The 27935-nt window shown below is 36.8% G+C and overlaps 1 protein-coding gene across 4 annotated transcripts in view; it reads right to left on the bottom strand.

Annotated features, from left to right (window-relative positions):
- Positions 1-20775: 20775 nt before the first annotated feature.
- Positions 20776-27935, bottom strand: part of LOC115217114 — a 295576-nt gene continuing 288416 nt past the window's right edge. For all 4 annotated transcript variants that reach the window (XM_036507465.1, XM_036507464.1, XM_029786713.2 and 1 more), the window contains 3 exons: positions 27834-27872; positions 24526-24579; positions 20776-21338 (listed from right to left, as the gene is read on the bottom strand). In XM_036507465.1, the coding sequence (XP_036363358.1) occupies positions 21259-21338; positions 24526-24579; positions 27834-27872 (173 nt within the window). In that variant the 3' untranslated portion in view covers positions 20776-21258. The remainder of the gene's footprint in view (positions 21339-24525; positions 24580-27833; positions 27873-27935) is intronic.

The following is a 27935-nucleotide window of genomic DNA, read 5'->3' as shown; positions in this document are numbered from 1 at the left end:
TACTTCATTGTCGGAAGGGCGGTGAGTACGCCGGGCGAAATGCTGAGCGGTATTTCGTCTGTCGTTACGCTGTGAGTTCAAATTCCGCCGAGGTCGACTTTGCCTTTCATCCTTTCAGGGTCGGTAAATTAAGTACCAGTTACGCACAGACTTAATCCGTTTGTCTGTCCTTGTTTGTCCCCTCTATGTTTAGCCCCTTGTGGGTAGTAAAGAAATAGGTATTTCGACTGCCGCTACGTTCTGAGTTCAAATTCCGCCGAAGTCGACTTTGCCTTTCATCCTTTCGGGGTCGATTAAAATAAGTACCAGTTACGCACTTGGATCGATATAATCGACTTAATCCGTTTGTCTGTCCTTGTTTGTCCCTTCTATGTTTAGCTCTCTGTAGGCAATAAAGAAATAAATACTTCATTGTCATTGATAAGCTGAATACCACAAAAGAGGGGGAAAAAAAGGAAAAGAAAAACCACTCAGACTGTTCCATCATATAAAATAAGCCTAGCAAGGTTATCTTAAATTGTAAGGAGTTGTGCGCTTCCTCTTGTATCGCAAGGTTATCTTAAAAGATAAGTAGGTACTGTGTACTCAAAAGCTACGCCCTCGGGTGTCTCACATAAAACATACTATGTAAGATAAGAGAAAGTCTTTAACCATTCTGTTCGTATGAGAGTGCATGAGATTGTTAAAGTTATTGAGGATCTCTCCGGAGCGGATAGAACCTCGTAACTCGTTGTCAGACGTTTGTCATGCACCATCTCTTTTAACCCAGAGGGAGGGTATGATTTCTTTTTTTACTTTCTATATGCATTACTTGGTGCTCCAAGGTTGCTGGCTGTAGAGAAGAAGGTGACTTGTTTCTTCTATGTCTCATATGAAGGTGCAGCTAATGCAATGTTTATCATTTGGTTGTCTAGACTTAGATAGCTGCCAACTGGCGTATTTTGCCTGTTTTCTACAAGTGATCACATGACCATACCTGTTCAGGCCGATTGTATGCTTTAAGTCATCCAATTAGACCTCTTGCCAGAACAGCAAAAGTGTAGTCTGTTTTGAGTCAACAGACGTCTAAGAGTAAGGAATTTCTATGATATAGCCAGAGAGGAGAGAATTGTCACTAGAGATCTTTGACACAATGGTTTGCGTTTATCCAGCACACATCACCATATACAAGCTGCACAAGGAACCGATGTATTTTTGTTAGCAGAATTATTCATACTTTTGAAATACAATCAATACTTTTATCTTTTTGTTAGTTTTCGTCACGTAGTGTCCCACATTTTGAAATACTTGCAATTTGTATTTTTACTGCTTATGTTTGCTTCCCTTGATATATTTCCGAAATTAAAGAATTTAACGTACTAAATGTACTTCACATTATCACATATACTATACGTTAATGCAAAAAATATTGTGCTTATTGACTATCTTCACACTGAGCACAGCATCGACAGAAAGTTCACCAGAAAAACTGATGAATGGAATCTTGCTTCAGCACACAAGTCCTTGGTTTCAATAGCTGCTGTGCGTAACTGGCTTTGAACTGGTTTGATCATCCTCCTTATGTTAGTGATTTGGTTCCTACTGATTATGGCATGAAGAAACACTTGGCTGGGGACCAGTATCAATGTGATGATGACGTTTTATTTGTTGTTGATGACTATTTTGACCAACTGCCTAGCATCTTCACCAGTGCGATCCAAGCACTGCAACAACTGATGGAAGTGTGTGGACAGTATTCTTTAATTCTTTTATTTGTTTCAGTCATTTGACTGCGGCCATGCTGGAGCACCTAGAGGAACTATGTTAAAAAATAACCTTCATTTGGTCATACACTATCTCGTTGCTCACATGTGACCAACGTTCATTCTTTCTTTATTCCACTTCCTTCCTAAAGACAAGACCTGCTTTTATCTGTCTCTTCTCAAAGCTCGTTTTTCCAACGTTCATCACTTCACATCGTCTTGACTTAATAACGCTCACCGTTTGTTTTTATTGTTTTGTTCTCACTGTCCTGTTTTTGTTACCACTTTCACCTTCCGCAAAAAATCCCAAATTTTATTTCATTTGCTTTGCGGGAAGAACTGTTTTAACGAAGTCGCGTCTTGTCCTTACCTGCAAAATGCGGAGTAGATAAAACAGGGGACAACTGATGAAGGGAATGTTCTTTATGCTGTCTGTCTCGTTTCTCATTCTGTTCACGTTTTTTATGTCCTTTTTAAATGTTTTTATACCCATATATGCATGTATATATACATATATATGTAGATATGTACATATATGTATGTATATATATATATATTATATATATATATATATATATATATATATATATATATATATATATATATATATATATATTTAGTGAAGGGAAGAAATGGAGCCGAACGAAGATTCTACAAAATTCCTTTTTATTATTTTCTATACATGTTTCAAAGGCTGCAAATTCCAAATTCGAATTGAATAAGGAGACCATTCTGCAGCTTTCTCTTCAGGAAAATCCAGGAATTTAAAATCTCAAAACAAATGCGCAGCAAGATTTTTGAACAACACGCTCCCTAGGAGCCCATGGTAAAAATGGCACAAAACTGTCTCTCAATATGCGCTGACGTCAGAGTGGGTGAAGGCCGACGAAAAAATCCGTTGGAATAAACCTAGGTCAAACCACGGTCAAATCAGGTAGGGGAAGAATCACAGAAAACCCAAAGAGTGTGAATATATTCTGTATAACTAGTGTTAATGTTCAAATTGTCTTATTTGGGTGTGAGGAACTACTTACATGTATGTGTGTGTGTATGCGCCTATGTATGTGTGGCAGTATGTTAGGAAGCAGCTAGAGAGAAAATATATTGTATTGTAGGCATTGCTGGTCAAGCGGCTGATAAAATTCTGTGTCTGTGTGTTCGTCTATGACCAGTTTATATACAGATGACTTGTCAAAAAACAGGGGAGTATAATCCCTGATATTGTTTCTAAAAAAAAGTAGCAGAACATACGCTAAAAGGGGAGTAATTTCCCCTTTCAAATTTAATTCAAAATTTTTTCCAAATTAACAGGTCAGAAGGAATCCTGGTCCAATCTGACAAAACAAGGAACACGTACAACTTACCCATTAACCAGTACTTAGAATTACTCGGAAAGGAGATCCAGAAGAACTATAGAACAACAAATAGGAATACACTGAGAAAAGTAAACTTGGAGATTAAGAAAATAATGGTTAATTACGGAATTCAAATGAGAACACAGCCGCTTACCCCTAAACAACCTAGATTCATTGTTAAGGACCACAAACCAAATTTCTACACCAACCCAGCGTTAAGGCTCATATGCCCTTCTAGTTCTGACATCGGCGCCATGAGTAAGTACATTTTAGACAAATATATTCCTAGTTTAGTCAATAAGCTGAAGCTTAACCTCTGGACGAACTCTTCGCAGGTCGTTAGGTGGTTCTCTGCTATCCCTAATAAAAACCGAACTAAGTTCATTCAGTTCGATATTGCTAATTTCTACCCCTCAATTAACCCTAGTGTACTTAATAAGGCCCTGTAGCATGCACACAATAAGGCAGGTCTCTCTAGAGAAGAAATTGATATAATTCTAGTCGCCAGGAAATCATTTATATAGTTTGAAAATAAGTTGTGGGTTCGTAAAGATACTCCCAACGAGTTCGATGTGCCAATGGGTAGTTCAGATAGCGCGCAGATTGCCGATTTGGTCGGAATCTATATTCTCTACGAATTATCCGACCAATTCCCGGATATCGGGGGCGGCCTATATCGTGACAATTGTCTGTTTTACCTACAAAACACCCCGAACAGAATCGTACAGAAAACTAAAAACAGGTTAGCTAGGTTCTTTAATAGAACGGGCATGAGTATAGTTTTTGATAACGAGCTTACTAAGGCTAATTTCTTAGATGTCACACTAAACCTCCATAGCGATTCGTACTGCCCTTACCACAAGCCTTCCACTAACTTAAAGTATGTCAGTGTCTTCTCGAATCACGCTAAAACTATAACAGACAATTTGGTTAAAAATATTTCTCAAAGATTAACTAATTTGTCTGCCAATGTCGACATTTTTAGGCAGAAAGCGGAATTTTATAATGCCGCCCTGTCTAAAGCCGGTTATAGGGAGAAAATAGTATATATAGATCCGGCCCTTTCGATGCCAGCATTCAGTCATCAGGATAGGGCCGGATACAATAACATAAATAATTTAAGTACTGATGGTAGCCTGAGGAATGTCGAAACTAGTACATCTAGAATAAATTTAGGTAACATAAATAATTTGCGGTCCAGGGGAGACCATAGTAAGCCAAAACCTATTATTCAACCTAGAAATACCCACCTTAATGTCAGAGTTGACTCCCCTACCCAGTACAAAAACAGGAATAAATATATTTGGTTTGTAATTCCCTTTGGTAAACAAATAAGATCTAATCTACCCCTGCAGTTTCGCCAAGCTATTGCCAGTAACTTTCCCAGAAATTCCAGATATTACGCCACTGTTAACTCACACAAAGTTAGGATAGCCTTCTCTAATACGAAAAATCTCTCACAGATAATTTCCTCCCATAACAATAAGCTGCTAAACAAGACCCTCTTACCCACGTTCGGAGACGCATCTCCGTCTAATGCCAGAATAACGCGCAGTATTAATAAAAATAAGAATAATGGTAATAGAACCGGCACAGAGATTAGCAATCTCCATACCAGGCATGGAGTTAATAATAGGAATAATGATAGGAGCAATGGTGACGACTCTAACGTTAGTAATGGGAATAGGGATGAGAGCACTGTCCGAGTCATTAATGTAGAGAGTCCCAATAACAATTTTAGCAACGGGTTTGACAACAGTAGCATCACGGACATTAGCAATCACAGCGATCTCAGTGGCAGGGAATATATAGGTGATATTCCATTAAATAGTATTGGTAATGGGGTGTATAATGTCGAAGACAGCCGTAGTTCTCACAATCATAATAGTAATAAGAACGCCGTGTTAATATCGGAAGCCAATCCCAATAGAATAAGGTTCTTATCTAGTAATTCCAAGATTAGAAATGCCATTTACCAATGCAGAGTTTATACTGGATCGGATGTCTACTCGTATATCGGAGCGTCATCATCAAAATTGGCCGTGAGAATATCGAACCACTTCACAACTTTTCGCGATTTTAGAAAACAACACGCTACCGGACTAAGTAAATTATTCTGGCGTTTGAAGAACGCGAATTCAGCATTTAGACTGGAATGGTCGATTTTATCTGTGGCTGTACCGTTTGATAGGGGCAAAAGAATCTGTAATCTCTGTAACTCTGAACTTTTTCACATTTTGTTCGCCCGAGGGCAGCTAGTGAACGGGATTTTGCAACACTCTTTCAGATGTCCCCACTGGAGGCGACTGACATTTCTTGCATACAATTGAAGCCTAAGATAATTAACACCTTGATGTCATAAGAAAAGAAAAAAAATTGTTTGGAAGAAATTTGGAAAAAATTTTGAATTAAATTTGAAAGGGGAAATTACTCCCCTTTTAGCGTATGTTCTGCTACTTTTTTTAGAAACAATATCAGGGATTATACTCCCCTGTTTTTTGACAAGTCATCTGTATATAAACTGGTCATAGACGAACACACAGACACAGAATTTTATCAGCCGCTTGACCAGCAATGCCTACAATACAATATATTTTCTCTCTAGCTGCTTCCTAACATACTGCCACACATACATAGGCGCATACACACACACATACATGTAAGTAGTTCCTCACACCCAACTAAGACAATTTGAACATTAACACTAGTTATACAGAATATATTCACACTCTTTGGGTTTTCTGTGATTCTTCCCCTACCTGATTTGACCGTGGTTTGACCTAGGTTTATTCCAACGGATTTTTTCGTCGGCCTTCACCCACTCTGACGTCAGCGCATATTGAGAGACAGTTTTGTGCCATTTTTACCATGGGCTCCTAGGGAGCGTTTTGTTCGAAAAGCTTGCTGCGCATTTGTTTTGAGATTTTAAATTCCTGGATTTTCCTGAAGAGAAAGCTGCAGAATGGTCTCCTTATTCAATTCGAATTTGGGAATTTGCAGCCTTTGAAACGTGTAGAAAATAATAAAAAGGAATTTTGTAGAATCTTCGTTCGGCTCCATTTCTTCCCTTCACTAAATATATAAAACTTCAATTATCCGCGCTAAAGCACGGGGGCGAAACCCCATGGTCGTAACCCCAACCGTGTCTTTTCTGGTGTGATTTTTGCTACATAGGTATCGGTTAAATTTTGAATAATCCGTAACAAGATAATTCATTTATCCATTTCATTATATATATATATATATATATATATATTATATATATATATATATATATATATATATATATATATATGTGTGTGTGTGTGGTGTGTGTGTGTGTGTGTGTGTGTGTGTGTGTGTGTTGTGTGTGTGTGTGTGTGTGTGTGTGTGTGTGTGTATGTGTGTATATGTGTGTGTGTATATATATATATGTATATATATATATCTATATCTATCTATCTATCTATCTATCTATCTATCTATCTATCTATCTATCTATCTATCTATCTATCTATCTATCTATGGGACGCTGGACCGACGGCCCGGTTGAGTTGCTCGGGGTCTGGTTTGGTCCGGACCTCCAAGTAGAGAAGAACTGGAACGAGATAACGAGTAGGGTGGTCACTCTCGCCCGGCAATGGGCCGAGAGGAAACTGTCCCTAAAAGGTCGGGCGGAGGTGGCGAACACGTACATCGCGTCCGTCATCTACTACCGCCTGACCGTCGTACCTTGTCCCAACCCTACCATCACCAAACTACAACGCATTCTCTTTCGCTTCTTGTGGAAAGGATGCGTCCCGATAGTCAGGCGATCCATTTGCTGTCAACACCCGTTAAAAGGAGGGCTGGGCATGCCGTGGTTGATGATGCGCAGACACGCGCTGAGACTGCGACATCTCTGGCTCTATGTAGACGACGGTGAACAGGTGTGGTCGCCGTTTGTGAGGCACGCTTTCCCGCAGCTCGTCTCCATGACCGAACTGCAGTCGTGGATCAAAAAGAGGCCGAGGAAGGGCGAATGGCACCGCGAGTGTCGCGTTGCTCTCAAGCAACTCTGCCGTCCTGGGTCGACCTTGAGTGACTTCAACACAACCAAAGCATTCTATAGGGGATTAGTGGAGGGGAGGTACGACGACGAGCTCGGGGCGAACCTGGACGTTGACGAGGAGTACCTGACCCGCCTGTTCAGGACGACTTTCGGGCTAGGGCCCATGGACAACTTCCAGAGATCCCTGGCCTGGCAGTGTTACCGAGAAGCGCTACCCGTTCGGGATAAGCTCTACAGACACGGCTCGAGAAACACGGGGCCGACCTGCCCGAGATGCGGTCAGAGCGACGAAACCGTTCTGCACGCACTCGTGCAGTGTCCAACAATTTCCGACCTGTGGGCTTGTGTCGAACAACTGCTGTCACGTGTGGGACGAGTCGGTTTATCAGCTGAGTCTATCGTCAATATTGTCACGCCTCCTTCCTTCAAACGGGAAGGAAGAGCTATTTTCATCATCCTTGTGGCTATGGCGAAAGAATGTATCTGGTGGACGCGTCTGAAAGGATTGGAGACAAACACTTTCCTCTCTGGTCAATCTCTCATCAACTTCTTCAAGTACCACTTGAAAAGGAAAGTGAGAGTAGAGAGGCAAGTTTTGTCTAGTGAATGTTTTAAAAAAAGATGGGTGAATGTAGCAAGGATGGCACGTATGAATGACGAAGCCACCTTGAGCATAATCCTATGAACCCAGAAATTGAAAACAGTGGGTTACCCACTTGCAAACAAATGTGGTAATATATAACAATATTGACCAAGGTTACCGTGGTCTTTTTCGTAGGCTTTTCTTCCCACGGATAAACCTTACTTGCTTTCCCTTTTACACCATATATCATAACATTGTGATACAAGATCCCTATTGATCGTTCCTTTTTTTCTTTTTTTTTCCTCTTCCCCTTTTTTCCCCTTTTTCTTCTTTTTTCATTTCTCTTTCCTTTTGTTCCTTTTCCCTTTCTTTCTTTTTTTTTCTTTTATTCTTTTTATTTTTTATTCTATTTTTTTGTTGCTCTTTTCTTCCCTTTTACGATCCCTCTTGATCGAAAACCTACGCCACCCCCTTTTTTTCATCCCCCAAAAGAAAAGCTCTACCTTGTAACTTGTCCCATCTGTGTGCAGCCCTGTGTGGCCAATAAAGAAACTTATCTATCTATCTATCTATCTATCTATCTATCTATCTATCTATCTATCTATCTATCTATCTATCTATCTATCTATCTATCTATCTATATATATATATATATATATATTGGGTTGGTGCATAATGATTGCGGCTTTTTTCAACAAATTTTATTTGTCAAAAACAAGAGCAAAATATAACAAAAACGTTTATAAATCATTATTCTGGAACATATTCACAATCTACTTCAGTTACTGCTTCCCATTTGCTTGGCAGACGGTCAGACCGTCATTTAAAGATGTTTTTGTTAAATATTGTTATTGCTCTTGTTGAATAAAATGTGTTGTAAAAAACCGCAATAATTATGCACCAACCCAATATATATATATATATATATATATATATATAATATATATATATATATATATATATATACAGTGTGCGGTGAATAAATTGTCGTCTAAATTACACCAAAATATAAAATAACGCGGACATCTTATTTTAACAGATATATTTACCAGAATTACATAAAAATATCTTGAAATACTAAAGAGTAAATTTATTCAATATAATCGCCATTGCCTTCAACCACGGCCTCCAGACGACTTCGGAATTTCCTACAACTATTCTGCATGGTCTTGTTAAAGTTGATGACTGCTGCTATGAACCTTGCCTTCAGTTCATCTTTGGTGTTTCAAGGAGTTTTGTTGGTATCTCGCTCAGCTGCGCCCCATACATAATAACCATGGGTGTTGCAGTTTTTGGAGTTAGGTGGCCAGATATTAGGGGTGATGCTGTCGCAGAAATTGTCTGACAGCTATGACTGGGTTTTCCTGCTTGTGTAGTATGGCGCGGACTCCTGTTTCCAGACATAGGGTCTTCCAGCAGCTACCCTCTTGACTCGAAGCAGCATTACCTCCTCCAGGCACTTGATGTAGGCCTCCGTGCTGAGTCTGAGGCCGTGTGAGAAAATGAATGGAGGCATAACGTCGCCAACACTCCAAACACCATGATGTCGACTGGATGTCTGATTTTTATCACTCTTGCTACATGTCCTTAGATTGCACTTTCCGCAGATTGACACCCAAACACACTGAGATGTTCTCATTGGAGCTTCCAGGGTGTATGCCTAGCGGTAGCACCACCGTTTCCAAATTTCTGACAGAGTAAATTGAGTCATGGTGCTGTTTTTTTCACGAACGGTGCCCAACTGTCCCTAATATACTGTGTAGTCGACAAAATTAAAAACAAACAATGCGCATGCTCAGCGGGAATTTGAGAGATGCAGAGTTCAATTCGCTGTAGCAGCTGCTTGTCACTTTTCCCAGTCCATGGGGATATTTTTACCCGATTTTCTAAATCTGTTTTCACAGCTGTTTCTCCTGCATTTGATATTTCTTTCATTCTTATCTATCTGTCTGTCTGTCTGTCTATATATATATATATATATATAATATGTATGTGTCTATATATATATATGTATGTGTGCATATATGTATATATGTATGTATGTATACATATATATATATAGTTCAATTTGACGACTCCACTAGAATGGACAAAAGTGCTAATTTATGATATATGATGTATAAAAACATCTAACATACAAATAAATATCTGTAAATATAAAACCATCCGAATTTTTGAGTATCTCATTTCTTCTAATATAAAATACCTGTACATCATCTCCAAACCTTCTAATATATATATATATATATATATATATACGTATGTATGTGTATACATATTTATGTATATATATATATATATATATATATACTTTTCCTTTGATAATCAATACTATCCACAAGTACAAGGCACTTCGATAGTGACGAAAGTCGCACCAACATATTTGCCACACTAGTAATGGGATACCTAGAAGAAAAAATCTACACCCCATCCAAACCTACTTCCAAACCTACCTTGTCGAAACTGGAACAGATTCTTAGATGACTGCTTTATATTTTGGAACCGAAATAAGGAGAACCACCACAAAACTAACAACTTCCCCTTTAAGGGTGCGTGTGTTGCAAAAGGTTTAACGAAAGCGCTCACACTAGGAAAAATTCTCAAAAAAAGGTTAGTAACATTCTCATTTTCATAACATTTTATTAAAAAGTATTTTTTTAGAAAAATCACATTTACACTTCAAAAACTGTATCTCCATAGACTTTCAAATATATATATGTATACATATATAATGCATACATACACGCACGCGCGCGTGTGTATTCATCTTAAATGAAACTATATTCCGTACAAATTCAGGAAAGACTGTTTTTTGTTGAATTTTACCCATTTTTAGACAACGATAAACAGCAGAACCTGAGATGTTGGATGTCATTATGCTCCTGGAAATAAAAAAAAATATTTTAAAGGGACTGAAGAAAGTAAAAGATGAAACCAAACTGTGATATCAAAAACATAATTTCATTGAATATTTTGACATTCATAGAAATGGGGATTGAGTTACAACGACTGAGCTGGAAATATAAGGATTTCTATTTTGACGGAAAGCATCCAGCAACAACAAGCTTCCATTGAATGTGGGACAACACAAGAACTGTAATGATATTGATTAACGGTGGTCAGCTAATTGAGATAATTGTAATTGTGAATATTGGACAGTAAAGGGACTGATGAAGGCCAATATGCTAATAGTGTATTTCAGTAGCGAAGGGTGACTTGGAAATCCGGACATGCAGTACATGATGTCAAGGCCGAATGTGGTAGTGAATTATTACTCTTCTCTGCGAAAACTATATTCGCCCCCTCCTTCTGTGACTGCTATATGAACTAATTTCTATTTGAGAAAATGCACTTCTGCCAACAGGCCACACTTCAGTGGGTTTTGATATCCCTCTCAACTTGACTTAGTGTCCTCCCCCCATAAGTGATACCCTGATTATAAGAGAAATCTGAGAAAAATAATACAACCTACAAATAATGAGCCATTTTAAATCTATTTGTAAACCAGTCCGATTTTTCATTTATTTTGGCAAATTTATCGATCATGTTGCTATAAAATGTATTAGCATCACGTTCTACCTTCATCTTATTCAAGCAAATGAAGACCAAATTACTCAATCACCCTTCCCTTTGAGAACACCTCATGTAATTATTTACTCACTTTAACAAAGAAAGTGGTTTTTCGCAGGAAGAAAATGTGGTAGGTATAGTCAAAATGTAATGATTTTATTACTTCTGTTAGAGCTCGATTTAGTTCAAGCTTCCGTATAATGTCTGTAACTTTTTGAATGCTTGACACTGGTTTTGAAAAATCTGCAGCATAAACTGATTTTGGCTCGCATCTAAATCGCATCCATCTAAAACTAATGTTTTTATAGACATCCAAAGACGAAAACGCTTCCATCTAGAATACTTTTCGTAAGTGCGAAAACATCTTCAGATTCAAGAATTCAACAAACCTGAACTAAAATTCAGCGACACCATCCAGAACCCGGCAGTAAAATTCTTCAAACTTTTTTTTGACATGGCTCTAGAAGTTGAACCATTTTCACTAAATTATCAGTTCACCACTATGAGTGAGCCATAGTTGGGGCATGCGATCTTCATGTGAACAATTTATCGACCAATTGGTTTGCAGGAGATTTGACTAACAGTTAAAGCATAATCTTAAGTCTCCTTGAGATTTGCACCATTTTGTGCAGATCAGCAGTTTAGCACCAGAAATCAACCAGATCTCTCATGGCATTCGAAGAGAACATAATTCAAATCTTGCCGAGCAAATCGGGGATAAATCTTCAACAAGATCTGGCGGTCTCGCATCTTAAAGGTAACTAATGGTCGAGCAAACACAGTTAGGTCGATACCTATATACTAGACTCTCTGCTAGAGAGGATTTGATTTATATATGTATTCATGTTCAGCCTTCCCTTAAAGAAACCTGACGTTATATGTTCAAGAGTTTTGCTTCTGTTTGTAATATACGCAGCCAGCCTAATCTCACACCACGACTAATATTAATATTGTTTTTTGAAGTTTTCTACCTCACAAATACACCTCGAAATATCAAGCAAACTTTTAGGAAGAATCCAAAACAGAATCTCTGAACCACTCAGAATTGATTAAAAAACTACGAACAAAAATTTGAAAACCTAGGATTGCAATGAATCTCCTTGCTTGTGTTAATTCTGAAGCATTCCGATCCTCTGGATTTTCTAGCATGGCTGAAAATACCCCAGAAAATTAATTTATTGGACAAAATGGATACTTATTGAGATGAATAATTCTAACGTGCCTCAGGTGACTTTCAAAAATCACCTTCCAATTATTTCATTTAGTAGGGCTTGAAATGCCATTGATCTTAGGAAAAAATTTGAAATTCCTTTTAAAGTTAGGAAGAAAATTCGACATTCACGAATACTTGATTCTGATTGAGAGAGTGAATGTGCATAACAACGTACAGATATGAAGTCCGCATCAAACATCTTTATTCTTGTTTGCACTCTGTTCGAATATCATTACACTCGCTCCATCATAAGTTTGTATGAACTTTGGCCACAAGTGAATTCGTTAATAGATTTTTGAACTTCTGTCCGCGATGCAGCTTTTCTGTCTTCACTGACATCAACATGGCCCACAAACGTTCCTTGAGGCTTTTCCTTCTCGTCAATAAATTTCAAAACGTGTGACAATTGAAATTCCTAACAGCAACAAATACTCTATTTTCGATCATTTCCTTAATTTCACCTTCAATTGTAACAGCTATACAATTAATGTTCTCATTTTGATATATCACTTGAAAGTCCAGAAAATGTGCAGTCAGCATTTTCCTTCACGAAATCTAAATGCGACCTTAAATAATCATTGTATTCTTCTACTACTTCATATATTGTTTAATTCTTCGGCTTCATCGTGTCCTCCAAAAGGTAATTCTTGACAAAGCAAAAGTTCAATACAGCGACAACCTTATCAATATATCATGATTTTTTTTCTCAACTGAATCGAAGCTGCTTTCCAAAGGTTTTTCGGAGAAATTACGTAATTCAGACAGTTCTGAGATTTTTTGTGTTTTGTTAAAGTTGTAATCAAATTGCGCCTATCGCAGGAGTCAAGAGTTGCCTTGAGTTCTTATGCTGACAAAATAACAGAAATGGGAAACTGAACAATTTGTTCAGAATGGGACATCCCATCATCTCACTTATACACTTTCATAATACTTGAAATCAAAATAACAGTGACATCTCTTGCTGCCCACTTTGGTTCAAGCTTCCTTTCTTCAAAGCTGTCTGTGGCAAAAAGTCGGGAAAAAAGTGATGAAACTTAGCTAATTGCTAACTTGGTGGTGAAAGGACCAAAAAGGATCAAAACGTGAAAAATATTACTAGATTATAATTTTTGGTACTTGTTGGTTATCTCACCCCCATTAAAAGATTGGGTTATCTCCCCCGGGTTTTCGAGAAATATCGGTACTTTTGGTTATCTTCCTCAACTAAAAAAATTGTTTAATCCTCAATAAAACAAACAAAAAAGAGTGAAAAAATTACCAAACATCAAAAGAGAAAAGATGAAATATCGTTTTGAATCTGATAATATTTTTGTAACAAATCATACAAAACTGAAAAAAATTAATAATTGTCGCCACATTAACTCGATTTATTAGCGAGGAGATAAACCAATTTTTAAGGGCGATTTTTTAATAGGGATGAGATAACCAAAAAATACCTATTTTAAAAGTGAATCAAAGCTTTATTCTTACAAAAATTTAGGTGCTGATTTACTTTTTTGCGTAACCTTTTGTAAATAATTTTAAATATCTAAAATTAAAATTTTAAAGCATTTATATGGATAAATGAATGGGAAACTTACTTTTTAATCACAAAAAATGAACATTACCGATTGCTTAAGAGATCAAGAATATTCTCCATGAGTTAAAGCTTTTTAAAAAACAGTATACCCCAAAGTAACCAGAAACGTTCTCTGTGGGGCAAGCCCATTGTAGATCAGGCTTCCGCCGCTGGAAGCCACTTGATGCGGCCATCAGGCATCGAGTGAAGTCGTACTGCCATGTGGTGCATCTTTGTTTTACCATGTTTCTCCTCTGTTCGTCGATTTTTTGCGATGGTTGAAACGAAAGAACGGCTTGCTCCCATGAAATTATGTTTTCTGCTGGGGAAGACGGTAGCCAAAACAGTTTTCATGTTTCAAACAGCTTACAAGTACGCTGCCATGAGTGGAACACAAGTTTACGAGTGGTTTTCACGCTTTAGGAATGAATGGTCACTTGTCACTTGTAGACCAACCTCGTTTATGCTATCGTCAACCTCCCGAACGAATGAAAACATCATGAAAATTCATGAACTGATCTTGGAGGACAGTCGCTGAACATTTGATAAATTTGTCGATATGACTAGTGTATCTTGGAGCTCTTGTCAACGAATTTTCAGCGAGGAATTGTGAATGAAAAGAGTTGTAGCAAAATGTGTGTCTCGCTTGCTCACGGAAGGGCAAAAGTAGTCATGATTGAATGCGTGTAGTGAACTGAAAAAACAGTTGGAAGTTGATCCGAAACTTTTTGCGGTCATCATTGATGACGAAAGCTAGCGCTACAGCTACGATCCGTAAACGAAGCAGCAATCAAGTCAATGGAAGCATTCAATGTCACCACGCTCCCCAAAGCGCATCATGTGAAGTCCAATGTCATGTTTCATCGATGCGAAAGGAATTGTCCACACAGCATTTATTCCTTCTGGTCAAACTGTTGACCAGACATTTTACTTAACATTTCTGAAGCGTTTGCGAGACGCGGTGTGACAAGAACGTCCCAACCAGTGGCAAAGTGGAGAGTGATGGTGTCATCACGACAATACACCTGTGCACACCGCATAGAGTGTGAGACAGCTTTTGTCAAAAATGGTATGATCTTGCTACCCACTTTTCCAATTCGACCGAACTTGCACCCTGCGGCTTAAAAAGTCCTTAAAGGAAAACGTTTTGCAGATTTGAAAGAACGGCGGAGGCGTTAAAAGGTATCACTTCGCAAGAGTTCCAGAACTGCTTCGAACGGTGTAAAACACATCTGGACTGATGCATTCCTTCAGATAGAGAATGCTTTGAAGTCGATAAAAGTGTAAACATATAAAACTAAGTAAATAAAATAATATTGCAAATTCCGGTTTCTTTTGGGTACCCGTTCGTACACTCTCCAGTATTGAATAATCAGTTGTATGGAATAAACCAGAATCAGCAATAAAACAAACATGGAGATTGACTAAACACCAAGTGAAGTGAATGAATTGTAAACATTGGTGGATAGCAGTAATAAGGTGAGTTTGCTCACTAGTGTAGCAAGAGGGGTATGGGTATGAAGGGTATGGGTATGTTAGTTGTCAATTTATGTCTTTTCGATGAACACTCATACTTCGTCTCCGTCATACATATATGTATATATACATATATACAGGGTGCAAAGTGTATTTGAGGACACTTGATTATCAGTATATTACTCTCTTCGAACCAATTAAAAGATTTATTTTTCTTTTGGGTCTTCCATAACAGAAAAGATGCTAACACAAGAAGTGAAACACAGGCAGTCATTGTTGCCATATGAGCGTAACAGTGATTTAGAAATTGCCAACTATCTAAATGTTGAAACCACTGGCAGAAATGTTTTAACTGTAGCAGAGAGAAATAAATAGTCTAAGCATTAAGACACTGTTAGGACATTAGAATTCGTCCAGTTGGTGCAAAACATTATTGATAATGACATCGGAAAATCAATAAAGTCATCAGCTGTTGGACTATCAGAATTGTAGAACAAGATAATATTTGATATAAGTTGTATGTACCGAGGAGAGGCTAATTCATGTTTGCAAAGACAGGAAAATCTTTTGAACTGTGCTGTATGGTTACTAAGCAAAATTAAAAACCTTTGTGGACATAATATGTTTTGGTTAGATTTTTTTTGAGAAAAACTTCTAACAAAACCAAAATTCTGACATAAGTGACATATGGCTAAGTGCAAATCCTTCTGATGTTCCTAGAGTGATGTATACAAAGTTTCCAGCAATTGTGATGGTTTTAAGAGTGATGGATAATGAAGGGCATATATCAGGTCATATCTTTCCACAGGGTCTAAGAATTAATTCCGCTTGGTATGCTGACATGCAGGAGATAGTTGCTAAGCCCTGGATAGATGAAGTATGCAGTGGAAGGACATATTTCTTGCAACAAGACTGAATGCCTTCTCACAAATTTCTTGTAGCGAATAGCTTCCTAGATTCTTAGCCAAGATTCAAAACCGAATCTGGATTTTTCCATGAGTTCTTTCCTATTGTTCTCAACATTTGCATTAAAAAATTTATAAAAGTCAACTGCCATAGAAGAGTTCTATTTCTCATTGGACCGTTTTGAGTGAAACTTAGGTCAAGGTAGATAAGACACAGAAATTCCTTTGTTCAGCCTAACCTAATTTAGAAAAAATACAAATATGGAACCCAAATTCAGTTCTTCCTCCTTATGTTTGGTACTAGCAGAAGTGCCTCATGTGAGAGCCTACACAGTTTTCACCTTCTCTAGTTGTCTAAATTCTCTTAATCTTTTCCTCCCTTTCTTCCACCCGTTCTTCTAACGGTACCTCACAGATGAACTTCACTAACTATAAAATGAATAACAAAATTGCAAATAATTTGTGTACAACTTGCTCCTTATATTGTAACCATAAAATAAAAGCCATCATCATCATCGTTTAATGTCTGCCTTCAATTCTAGCATGGGTGTGATGGTTTCACAAGAGCTGACCAGGTAGAAGCCTGCGCCAGACTTCTGTGACTGTTTGACAGGATTTTTACAGCTGGATGCCCTTCCTGACACCAACCATTCAGCGGAGTGGACTTAATACTTTTTACATGGCACAAGCACAGGAGAGGTCAGTTTTTGCAAGGTTTTCACAGCTGGATACCCTTCAGAACACCAACCACTTAACAGTGTAGAGTGGGTGCTTTTAAGTGGCACCTGCACTGACAGGGTCACCAAGTACTTGCAAAATATAAAAAAAAATTCAAGTAGGTAGAAAGCATTAGAGGAGGTGATTTTGTGTTGGATGATGAAAGGTTATAGTAAGACAGATAAAGATGTCTTGCCATAGAGTTACCAAGGTTACCTGGCTGGAGAGAGAAAAATCAGGAATGAAGACAGAAACAGGTTTACCACTGCAAAGGAAATGTATGGTTACCCAACCTGATGGAAGTGCAGGAGAGGGGGAGAGAGAGTGAGAGAAAGAGGGAGAGAGAGAGAGAGAGTGTGAGACAGCAGGATAGAGATGGTGGCAAAATGCTGGGTATACTCACAAAGAATGGTGATCAGAATATAGATGGGATGGTTGAGTAAAGGTACAGAGAGAGAGAGAGAGAGAGAGAGAGAGAGAGAGAGAGAGAGAGAGAGAGAGAGAGAGAGAGAGAGAGAGAGATGGTGGCAAGTGCCAGGGCATACCCTTGAGGTTTCAACGCCATAATATAAGTGGCAGGATATTGCAAAGGAAGTGTAAGTGACAAAAAACATGGGTATATATATATATATATATATATATATATATATATATATATATATATATATATATATATTATACTAGCAGAATTGTCCGGCGTTGCTCGGGGCTGAATTACTTGAAAGTACTGTTAATGATTGCACTGAATGATGATGATTATTCAGGCAAATATTGATATAAGCTTACGCTGGGAGATAAGGACTTAACGATCAAACGTGTGCCATTGCATTGTTTTGGGGGAACCAAATTTCTGATGAGTATTATAGGGGCACCAACTTTAAGTTTGAGAATGTGTGGTGGTAGTCCGGGGTGCTCAAAGGAATTGAGTACCTCTATTGGATAGTTGATGACGTCCTCTGGGTCAGGAGTTGTATCGATAGACTGATATACATAGACTTCCCCAGGAATGAGTTTTAGCATTTCATCATTAATATGGTGAACAGTTTTATTCCTCGGGGCCAGTGTAGCCTTTTTGCCAATCCAATCCATATTCTGATAATTAGCTTGTAGATCTAGGAACACTGCATCTCTGAGATCAGAAGGCGTCTTAACAATGGTACAAATGGAATCGATGGCAATATTACCATTTTCATCCCCTGGTATTTTGCCTTCGCCAAGTGCAATGAGGGTGTGAGGAAATGCTGCTGATGTGATATTACGTCGCATATGAGCACGCATATTGGTGTGAAGTTTGAAAGTTACTTCCCTTAATTTTAAAAAATGCATTAAAATGGGAAAAAATGATGGTAAATTATTTGTAAAATTGTAGACTCATCGTAGACGCGCGCTAATACCCAGAAGGGCTCGATATGAATCACGACTATAAGATACTCGGTTTTGGTTAAACTGCATCGCAAAATGTGGGAGTAGTTAGGAATCTAAATCGGAGTAGACAGACACACAACCTTTCTTTTATATATAAAGATTTTCGTCCTAAAAAAACTTTGTATGGAGTGAGTGGTTACCTCTATGGAAATATATACACACACATTATACATACATGTGTGTATAGATGAATATATAAATACATTTAAATATCTATATACACTTTTGGACGATCTTTCTGCTTCTTAGAGATAACTTTAGATCTTATTTTCGTCCTAAAAAACTTTGTATGGGGTGAATGGTTACCTCTATGGAAATATATACACACACGTTATACATACATGTGTGCATAGATGAATATATAAATACATTTAAATATCTATATACACTTTTGGGCGATCTTTCTGTTTCTTAGAGATAACTTTAGATGTTATTTTCGTCCTAAAAAACTTTGTGCGGAGTGAATGGTTACCTCTATGGAAATATATACACACACATTATACATACATGTGTGTATAGATGAATATATAAATACATTTAAATATCTATATACACTTTTGGGCGATCTTTCTGTTTGTTAGAGATAACTTTAGATCTTATATTCGTCCTAAATAACTTTGTATGGAGTGAATGGTTACCTCAATGGAAATATATACACACACATTATACATACATGTGTGTGTCTATATACACTTTTGGGCGACTGCTACTTAGAGATAACTTTAGATGTTATTTTCGTCCTAAAAAACTTTGTGCGGAGTGAATGGTTACCTCTATGGAAATATATACACACACGTTATACATACATGTGTGCATAGATGAATATATAAATACATTTAAATATCTATATACACTTTTGGGCGATCTTTCTGCTTCTTAGAGATAACTTTAGATGTTATATTCGTCCTAAATAACTTTGTATGAATTGAAAAAGAAAATGAATTGAAATTCTAAAAGAAAGGAATTTGTTTACATACATGTGTAAAATGGCAAATGTTTGTGCAGTTGTCTGATGGAACTGATATATTATAATGAATAGTCCTTCTTCTTGTGAATATTAATTTGATTAATATGAACTGAAAACCAGTGGTGTAGCATAGGTGATCTTCTAGCAAAAAGGATGACCAGTCTGAATGGGTCATCCCTGTCACACACACACACACACACACACGCACCCTCACACACACGCACACACACACACACACACACGTTAGCTTACAATGTCTGTCAACAATTGACACTGTCGCATATATTAGCGTGTCTATGTGTCTATGTGTCTAAAGAGGAAGTGGGAGTAATAGGCAGAATAAAGGCTTCAAAGTGAAATGTTAAAATATTGAGTTTTCTCGAATTTTGTCTTAATTGGGGGTGAAATTGAAAGAAATTTTGTATGGCATGACCCAATGGAAGTTCTTTGAAAAATCATAGGTAAAGTCTAATTGAAGAAATTGTGTGAGGAGTAAATCGTTATGTTTCTGTTTGCTGCTTTTTTTATTTTTGAGTAGTGTTGTAAGGTAGACTTGCAAAGAGAAAGTGGGAGAAATGAGAGTGATAGCGTGAGTGAATCAGATCGCTCCCTTTGTGTGTGTGTGTGTGTGTGCGAGTGCTGTAACCCACACTAAGAAATGCATTTGACTTATACACCACAATGTGAGTTTTCTCTAAATTTTGCTTAATTGGGGTTGAAATTTTAAAAACTGGACCTGGCATGACCCGATGCATTCTACTCTTAAAAATGCTAGGTAAATTGTAATTGAAGAAATCCTATATTGTAGATTTCTATAAGATACAAAGGGAGGCAGATAAAATCTGCCTTTTATAATAAGAGATATATATATATGTAGAGAGAGAGAGAGAGAGAGAGAGAGAGTCGGTGAGGGGCGGGGCTATCACATAGCAGTGATACAGAGGAACAGGGCCCTGAGGACAAGATTGTGAAGTGAGAGCTAGGCATAGTGTATGAAGGAGGAATTGCGAGAAAGAGAAGAGATGTGGGGATGTAAATTGGTTTGTTTAGGTAGGGCGAGGGAAAAGTTTTCTTGTTATGTGTGGGTGGAACACAGGTTGGGGGCTAGCAGATAGCAACAATACAGTGAGACAGGCATGTGGGTAGAATAATTAAGTGCATGCAAGCACGCACACACACACACACACACACATATTCACCCGTGTAATCATCTACTGGATTAAAAATAAGAACGCACAATGAATGTGTTATCTTTATTGAAAATAGACATATTTTTCCAAAATAATTTTAGACTTAAATCTTCAATCTTTAATAGGATATGCTTTTAGTTATATAGTTTGAGATTTTTTCTTCTGTTTTAGTTTGAATTATAAAATATATTTTGTTTGTTCGTATGCATTTAGTAAAGATAGTATTAATTGTTAGTCAGTATGGCAATAAAATTCATTTCACTGTTAGCATGTATAAAGTAAAATTTGTTATTCGTATGAACATCGGAAGGTAATTTCGTTTGTTAGTATGTACATGGTAAAATGTATTGTGAGTATGATCATAGCAAAATAAATTTTGTTTATTTGTGAGTACATGGTAATAAAATTCGAAGTGGTTGTTAGTATATACATTGTATTAGTTTTGGTGTTAAATTTTGAAAAGCCAAATATCTGGTACAATCAAATCAGTATCAATTCATGTTACAATTCCGTCTGGTATTTTCATGCTAGATGCTACTAGGGATCAAGAAATAGCAGGACACAGCAGCAGATACAATAAACATCTGTTTCAAAGCTCGGATGGTAACTGTAAAAAAACATGCAAAAATGGTATAATTAGATAACTGTTGCATCACACACATGCTCACACATACACAAACACATCTTTTCAAAGAATAACAGAATCAGTTTACCAGTTGAATGACCAGAAACATGTAACTTGGGGTCGTGGATTTATGAGCCTTCCAGTTACAACCTATCAAAGAATACTTTACACCTAAATATTGAACTCTGTGATTTAATGCTTCTCTGTGAATCAACAGAATTGTATGTATATATATATATATTCTTTTACTCTTTTACTTGTTTCAGTCTGACTGCGGCCATGCTGGAGCACTGCCTTTAATCGAGCAACTCAACCCCGGGACTTATTCGTTTTTTTTGTAAGCCCAGTACTTATTCTATCGGTCTCTTTTGCCGAACTGCTAAGTAACAGGGACATAAACACACCAGCATCGGTTGTCAAGCAATGCTAGGGGGACAAACACAGACACACAAACACACACATGCATATATATATATATATATATATACATATATACGACGGGCTTCTTTCAGTTTCCATCTACCAAATCCACTCACAAGGCTTTGGTTGGCCCGAGGCTATAGTAGAAGACACTTGTCCAAGGTGCCATGCAGTGAGACTGAAACCGGAACCATGTGGTTGATAAACAAGCTACTTACCACAAAGCCATTCCTGCGCCTGTGCATATATATATGCACACATATTTATATTTATTTATATTAAGGGCATTACTATACATAGATGCCTCACGCTATGGGGGACTCTTAAAAGCAGAACTACCCTAATAAATAGAGTGTACCAAACTTGAGAGAATGCAGCTCTCGAAGTGAGCTTCTTAAAAACAGATTCTGTTTTTAAGGAGCTCACTTCAAGAGTATTCCCTTGCATTCGGTACACTGTATTTATTATGGTAGTTTTGACTTTAAGAGTCCCCCATAGCATGAGGCATTTATGTATAATAATGCCCTTAATATAAATAAATATATTTAAAGGGAATAACCAAAAATTTTTCCCTTATGAGGTTTTTCATGCTGAATACTTGATAAATTCTTATAAAAATTTTATCTTATTTTAAAATTTCATACATATTTATATATATACACACACACACACACATGCATATATATATATGTATATAATACATAGATATGGTTTCTGATCTTAACTGATTGGAAGTGTTATTATGTACATGGTTTGTCTTGGCATAAAAGATGGGCTACAGCAAATATTCTGCTCAATACCACAGATTTTTTGTCAGTTGTTTGACCATAGCCATTTGAACATGCCACTTGGTGGCTGGCGATATGGGCATCTCTGATCACAAGCAGAGGTAGTGGGGGAACATCATAGCCATGTTTTGAGAGGAATTTTTTGGAGCTTGAATAATTCACCTCTGGAACCATGGGTGTTTCGTTCAACATCCTTAAACAACTCTTATTCATTGACCTTTCGAGCGGGATGAGTTACTCAACCTGAAGAAAATTCTTACTGAGCCTCTGTTGCAAGGTCACATGCTATTTATCTTGATATGAAATCATCATCTCACACACATATGCTTGTGATGCAAGTGCCTGGTGTACCCTTATCAGATGGGTAGTCATGATGGGTATACTGGGCTTCGTATATTTTACCCCGATGTCACTTTGATGGCATGCAGTTTTTCACTCAGCAGCAGCAACAACAATAACAACAAATTTTTTTGCAATAGGCACAAAGCCTGAAATTTCAGGGAGTGGGCTAGTCAATTACATTGACCCCATGGCAAAACTGGAACATATTTCATCAACCCTAAAAGAATGAATGGTAAAGTCAACCTGATGGAATTTGAACTCAGAAAGTAAAGATGAATGAAATGCTGGTAAGCATTTTGTCCAGTGTGCTAACAATTCCACCAGCCTTAATAATACTAATAATTTCAAATTTTGACACAAAGCCAGCAATTTCAGAGGGGGAGTAAATTGATTACATTGACGCCAGTATTCAACTAGTATTTATTTTATTGACTCTGAAGGATGAAAGGCAAAGTCAACTTTAGTGGACTTTGAACTCCGAATGTGAAAACGGATGAAATGCCACTGACAGAATGATTCAGGCTAATCTACGAAACATAATCATTAAAGACATAGAAGAAAATATTTGTAGATTAATAGATGTAAGTGTTCCCATTGATAAAAATATATCTGATAAATTAAGTAAATATAAGGACCTGGAAATTGAAGTACAAAAGATGTGGTATTTTAAAGCAAGAACTGTTCCTGTTATTGAAGGTGCCCTAGGTATGACAAAAAGGGGATGTCAGAAACATCTAGACAGCAGAGAACTATGTCTCAGAGAAATCCAAAAGTTTGTGCTAATAAATACTGCCCGTATCCTTAGAAAACCCCTATCAATTTAATGGTCTGTGTTGTATTACATGGCGATATTTCACTACTGCTCCTGCCACTTCCCCTCCCTAAGCTTTATCCTTCACTCACCCTAGGGTGCTGGGTATGTCTTGGCAAGTGATTTCAACAAACATGCAGATTAAAAGTAAATAATAATAATAATAATGATAATAATGGTATCCAGTGTATCTGCCTCAAAGAATTCAGTCTGAGTGACATGGAAAACAATGATAAGGATAATAAGGATGATGATCTTTCTAGTATTAAAAAATAATTGCTTCTAATAAGAAAGAAATTTTTGATGATACTTCAGTATTAATTTGAAGACTTATGAAATAGATGAAGCAGGTTAGTCTTTCAAGGAGCACAGGTGAAGTAGGTCGGTCATTCAAGGAGCACATATATCCACTTTTACAGTTTATAAATTCATTAGTAGACTTAATAACATTGTTATTTTGAGAAATGCCGAAAATTTATTAGACATAATTTTATACAAGATAAATCTGAACCTTGTCAAGTTTATGGAAAATAGTGGATTGTGCCTTGTCAGCTAGGAAATTGAACATAGACCAATACAGTAATGTATTTCAAACTAAGTGTATTTCAAACTAAGCTAGAAGACATGAAGTTGAGCCAAGCTCATAGTTCTCTTTTTTCAAGTGTCCGATTTATTGTACTCCTAGAACTAGTGTTCTCAGAGTTAAGGAATGGACAAATGGAGTCAGCAGTTAGTGAAAGTACAGTCTGATGATGACATTTCTGGTGTACAATTTATCAATCGTTTGATTTTAAGATGAAATCCTTACCTGAAGCTGTATTAATTTCAGGAAACGGCATGGTTGTATAAACTGTGGTCAGTTCTGTAAAGAGAGAAAGAGAGAGAGGATGAAAAGGAGAAATGTAGGAGAAGATAAACTAGAGATAGCTTTTGTGGGGAACAGAACATAGGTTAGCAACACACATAATGGCAACATACGTAACGGTTACAGCAACAATCACAATAACAGCTGATACATTAGCAGCATGCACAATAGCAACAGACACAACAGCAACTCACGCAATAGCAACTAGTACATTAGGAGCTAACACAATAGCAACAAGCAAATATCAGCATACATTCTAGCTACATATAACAACAACATAATAGCAACAGTCTCAATAGCAACAATTCCAATGGCAGCTGGCAAATAACAGCATAGATAATTCAAGCATAAAATACCAGCACAATAACAATAGCTATAATAGCAATTGGCATAACAGCAACAGTCACAATAGTAAATGGTACAACAGCAACTGGCATGATGCTGCACTAACTGCAAGGATAATAGCAACAGCAATATACAATAGCAACATGTACAGAAGTAAGAGGCACAACAGGGACAAATGAAATACCAAATACCGCAAGCATAATAGCAACATATATAAAAGCTGGGAGAAACAATATCAAAATACAATATATTTAGTTGCTAAAAAAATTAAGTTTTGTTACTATTATTTTTATTATCATTATTGTCATTATTATTATTATTATTATTGAGTGAAAGAGCAGTGCATGCCATCAAAATGCCACTGGGATATAATATACGAAGCCCAGTATACCCATCATAACTACCCGTCTGATAAAGGTACACCAGGCACATGCATCACAACCACATGTGTACAACATGGTGATCTCATATCAAGATAAACAGTGCATGACCTTGCAGGCTGGGCCCAGTTAGAATTTTCTTCTGGTCGAGTAGCCCATTCCACTCAAAAGGTCACTGAATAAGGGTTGTTTAAGGCTGTTGAATGAACACCCATGTTTCCACAGGTGAATTATCCAAACCTCTAAGAATTCCTTTCAACACACAGCTATGATGCTCCCCCACTACTTCTGCTCGTGATCAGAGATGCACATATCATCAGCCACTAAGGGACATGGTCAACTGGTTAAGGTCAAACAACTTACAAGCAAATCTGTGGTGTTGAGCAGAATATTTGCTGTAGCCCATCTCTTATACCAAGACAAAACAATGTACATGATAACACTTCCAATCAGTTAAGATCAGAAGCCACGAGAGCCACTATCTGGTACTACTTCAGGACATATATTGTTATTATTATTATTATTATTATTACTACTTTGCACACTGGATATTAGATATTAATTTATTCTAGGGACTACTTAGGATCTGTTAACATATGAAAAGGTATATTTCAGGGAGGCAGCTTTTCGTCACTCTTATTTGTCATCTGCATGATCTCCCTGACCCAAGTCCTTAGAAATGTGGAAATTAGATATATGCTAATTGATATTAAGATCAACCATCTGTTATTAATGGTTGATTTAAAGTTATTTGTGAAAGATGAGGACAAAACTGACAGCTTAACATCTATTGTAAACCTGGTTAATCCAGATAGGATGGTGTTTATAAAAAAAAAATGGTGTTGTAATACTGAAACTGGGGAAAACTAGCAAAGAGTGGAGGGACTGAGCTTGCAAATGGTCAGATTATTACAGTAGGAGAGGAAGAATGCAAGGATTTGGGATTCCTTAAGTTGGATAAGATCATAGAGAAACAAATGAAGATGTGAAACCTGTAATGTCATGTAAATTGAATGAAATGAATAAGACTAAGGTAATGAATACATAGGCTGTGTCCCTCATGCACTGTGGGGCAGGAGTTATTAAATGGAAAACTAGGAAATTGATGACTGTGCATAAGGAGCTCCTTGCAAGGAGTGATGTTGCAAAACTTTATGTTGGAAGAAAAAAGGAGGTAGAGGACTAATAATTTGTGAAAACTGTGTCATAAGCAAAGAAAACAACCTAGCTTGGTACCTTAAAAATGTAAGAGACCTTGATGCAATGAAATCTAATGAATGCAGGAAGAGAATGAAAAAAGAATTTGAAAAGGAATGGCAGGACAAACCTATGCATGGGCAATACACTAGATAATAATAATAATAATAATAATAATAATAATAATGGTTTCAAATTTTGCCACAAGGACAGCAATTTTAAGAGAGGGGATAAATCAAATTCCTCAACCCAATGTTCAACTGGTACTTATTTTATCGCTCCTGAAAGGATGAAAGTTGACCTTGGTGGAATTTGAACTTGGAATACAGTGATGGGTGAAATACTGCTAAGCATTTCATCCAGTATGCTAACAATTCTGCCAGCTGGCCATCTTAGATCATAATAATAATAATCTTTTCTACTGGAAGCACAAAGCCTCAAATTAGGGAGAAGGGATTAAGTTGACTACATCCACCCTAGTGTGTAACTGGTACTTGTTTAATTGATTCCAAAAGGATGAAAGGCAAAGTTGACCTTGGCGGAATTTGTACTCAGAACACATGGGTGAAATACTGCTAAGCATTTTGTCTAGCATGCTAACAATTCAGCCAATTGGCCACCTTAGCTTATAATAATAATAATGATAGACAATATGAAGAGTATGATGCAATTGTAATAAATAATTTACTGGTTGAATGATATTTTGACAGCTTGCCTGTCTTTATGAAGAAAATGACAGGGAAATTTCATCATATTTACACAAAGGTGTTTGATTAAATATTCTTCTTTTTCCTTTTTCCCCATTCTTTCTTTCTTTCTTTTTGTTTTTTGTCAGTTGTAAACTTGAAAATTGAAGACTGATGATGTCATTCTATCAATGTAGAAACGCTGGTTGCACTCGGTCAATCTTTTGAATTTGAATTTCTATGAATCACTTTTTATTCTGAACTCGACAAAGACAGGCTAGCTGTCGAAATATCGTTCAACAAATGAAATATCTATTGCAATCGAATCACACTCTTTGTATTGCCTATTTACATTTGTGAGAAGTTACACCAATCCTTTTAAAATAATAATAATAATGATAATAATAATAATAATAATAATAATAATAATAATAATAATAATAATAATAATAATAATAATAGTAATAAATAATAATAATAATAATAATAATAATAAATAATAGTAATAAATAATAATAATAATAATAATAATAATAATAATAATAATAATAATAATAATTAATAATAAATGAATTTTGCAACAGCCACAGCCCCACTGTGGCAGGATATTGAATAATGATGATGAAGAAACAACCATTCTGACCTGTCACTCTTGTATTATTGGTGGTTACATATTCAGCATCTGGAAAACAAGAATAAGGTAATTGCAATGTGCAAATAAGATATTTTCAAAAAGACCTCTAAG

The sequence above is a fragment of the Octopus sinensis genome, linkage group LG11 (assembly GCF_006345805.1).
Source record: "Octopus sinensis linkage group LG11, ASM634580v1, whole genome shotgun sequence".
NCBI classification, from domain to species: Eukaryota; Metazoa; Mollusca; class Cephalopoda; order Octopoda; family Octopodidae; genus Octopus; species Octopus sinensis.
This window is presented reverse-complemented; position numbering and strand designations above follow the sequence as displayed.